The 2,421-nt window shown below is 52.5% G+C and overlaps 1 protein-coding gene across 1 annotated transcript in view; it reads left to right on the top strand.

Annotated features, from left to right (window-relative positions):
• Window positions 1-1,379: 1,379 nt before the first annotated feature.
• PNKD (PNKD, MBL domain containing) overlaps window positions 1,380-2,421 on the top strand; it is a 21,513-nt gene continuing 20,471 nt past the window's right edge. Inside the window, exons 1-2 of the mRNA XM_027873713.1 lie at window positions 1,380-1,699; window positions 2,125-2,308. Coding sequence (XP_027729514.1) covers window positions 2,139-2,308 — 170 coding nt within the window. The 5' untranslated portion in view covers window positions 1,380-1,699; window positions 2,125-2,138. The remainder of the gene's footprint in view (window positions 1,700-2,124; window positions 2,309-2,421) is intronic.

Raw genomic sequence — 2,421 nt, 5'->3', positions numbered from 1 at the left:
AACTATTTAGCCCTATTTCCCAGGGGATCTTGGTCTGAGAGCTGGAGCCACAGCCAATGTATTGCAGCAGAAAGTCACCAATCACATCTCCTGACACTCTGAACAATTCCTGTGCTTACAACTGCTAAGTGAACCAAACCAAGGGCTGCACTCCTGTTCCTGTCATGCTAACTCTGGTTCTGTAGCCTGCTGAATGATCACACTGCTCAATGACCCTAAAGACTTCAGACAATCACAAGGCTCAACAATTCTAATAACTTAAGGACTGTTCCCACAGCACCCAAGAACACCTGTATTGTTGCACAAATGCCTACAGGTGTAGGCCTGCCATGGGAACTGTTTACTCAAGACCTAAGGATGACATGTTGGGTCCGGACTCTTTGTGGTTTTCATGTTTAAAAGCCTTAACCCTGTCACAAGCCACAAGCCCTCCTTCTCAGGGGGACTTCCACTTCCAAGCATTTTCCTCACTTTGAAATTAAACTTCTGTTTGATTCCTGGCTCTCCTGCTTCTAGCCTGCTTTGTGGCTCCAGCCACCCACAGGTTAGAGGCCAGTTGAGGAGTCCAAAGTCAGAGGATCAGGGTTTGAATCCCACTTGTTTTCCTGTTTACAAAGTGCTGTGGTTGGATTGATGAACTCTAAGACTCCTTCTGGATTTTAATCCTATGATCCTAAGAGCTGGGAGGTGAGCCAGTTGAAGAGTTAATGAATGGGGCCAATGATGTTTGATTCAGTCCCTTAAGACAAGGCTGCACACTGCTCCAAAAAACAAACAAACCAAACCAAAAAAAAAAAAAAAGAAGAAGAAGAAGAAGAAGAAAGAAAGAAAAGAAAAGAAAATGAAAACAACAACCAAAATACTCTTCCTTCCTGGAAGGACTGGGTCCTTCATTCAGAAACTCTGGTTTGCAGAAACCTTAACTGGGAAAAGCAGCTTGGGAGGAGAATTGGTGGGACTTCCCTGCCTCCTCCACCTCCTCTGCTAGGAGGACTGAGTTATTCCTCACCCGTGCTTGCAAGATGCCTGAAGTCCAATGAAGTCAAGAAGAGTGTCAGAGGCACAACAAGCCTTGGAACTGGACCACGGGGAGAGCAAAGGGCACCCACCTCCTTTTTCTATAAATAGTCACCGCTTGGCAGCCTGAGCAGACCTCTTTGCCTTGGATTTCTCAACCCACAGACTCCCTCTCCAATCCTTCCCTCCTCTTCCATAGCCGAGGTGCGGAGTAGGAGTGGGGGGAGGGGAAGGGGGGACAGGACAGAATCCAGTCACTGAGGCCTGGGCACAAGGGGGAGTGGTGGAAAGACAGAAATTTGCCTAATCTGCTTCCTGCCTCAGTAGTCTCCCAGTGGGAGAGGTAGCAAGCAGTAGCTGTGTGCAGCATTTCCTGTCCTTCCTGGATTAGGGGACAGAATGAACTTGGCTCCTGTCCTTCTCACCCTGGCCTCGAATCTCATATTTTTAGCTTTTTCCATCTCCTTTCAACCCTATGCCTCACCCCCACCCCCAACCCCTCTGCATCTGCTCCCTCCCCACTTCACAGCTCGATTTGCTTTAAGCTTTTCCGATGCACACATTTGAGTCTTATGTCTCCTGCTTTCAACATCTCCGCACCAGCGACTAGCAGCCTAGCATGATGCCCGCTGCGAAAAGGATTCATTTGATAAATGCCTGTTGAATTGGAGTTCAGTGAAGGGTAAGCATGAGAAGAAGAACGAGTCTCCCAGTCAGAAACCCCACAGATAAGCCTTATATTTTAGGGTTCGAGGATGAAATCGCAGGTGCAGGTGCCATTCCCCTACCTCTTTCTCCAAACCCCCTCCCCTCTATTTCTCAGACCTTCCCCGACTAGGGCTAGCAAAGTCACCACACCGCCCACTGCCACTGCGTACAAATGGCACCGGCTGGCTTAAAACCTGTCTGTGCAGCATTCTGTGTTGGGAAGGGGCAGCAAGCAAGGGGAGGCTCTTGGCCCTAATATCAACGGAGGGGGCGGGTCTAGAATCTCTAGGTCAAGGCTAGGGGCGGGGCCGGCCCCTGTGGTCCATTGTGTGGGTGGCCAGGGCGGGCTGTAGCCTAGCAGCGCCCCGCCCACGGCCCTCCCTCCCGGGTCCCCAGCAGAGCCGGCCCCCAGCATGGCCCTGCTGGGCTGCCCAGCCACGTCGCTGTACCCGTTCGCCTGCTGTGGGCTCGTCTTTCTCGTCCTCCTCCTGCTCCTGTTCACCCGGACCCGCTGCGGTCGACCCCGCTGGGGCATCCCCGGCCTCATCATGGCCCGCAGCGAGAGGCTGCTTTTTCGGATCGGGTTAGTATGCTGCGTGGACGCGAATGAGAGTTGGGGAGGGGGCTGGGAGTTGGAGGGAGACTGGGCCTGGCAAGGACCGGTAAGGGGGATGAGACTGGGGCGGGGGGGGGGGG

Source organism: Vombatus ursinus, unplaced genomic scaffold, assembly GCF_900497805.2.
Source record: "Vombatus ursinus unplaced genomic scaffold, bare-nosed wombat genome assembly UNPS02014802.1, whole genome shotgun sequence".
NCBI classification, from domain to species: Eukaryota; Metazoa; Chordata; class Mammalia; order Diprotodontia; family Vombatidae; genus Vombatus; species Vombatus ursinus.
The sequence above is the reverse complement of the archived record's forward strand: the minus strand, read 5'-3'. Positions and strand labels throughout refer to the sequence as shown.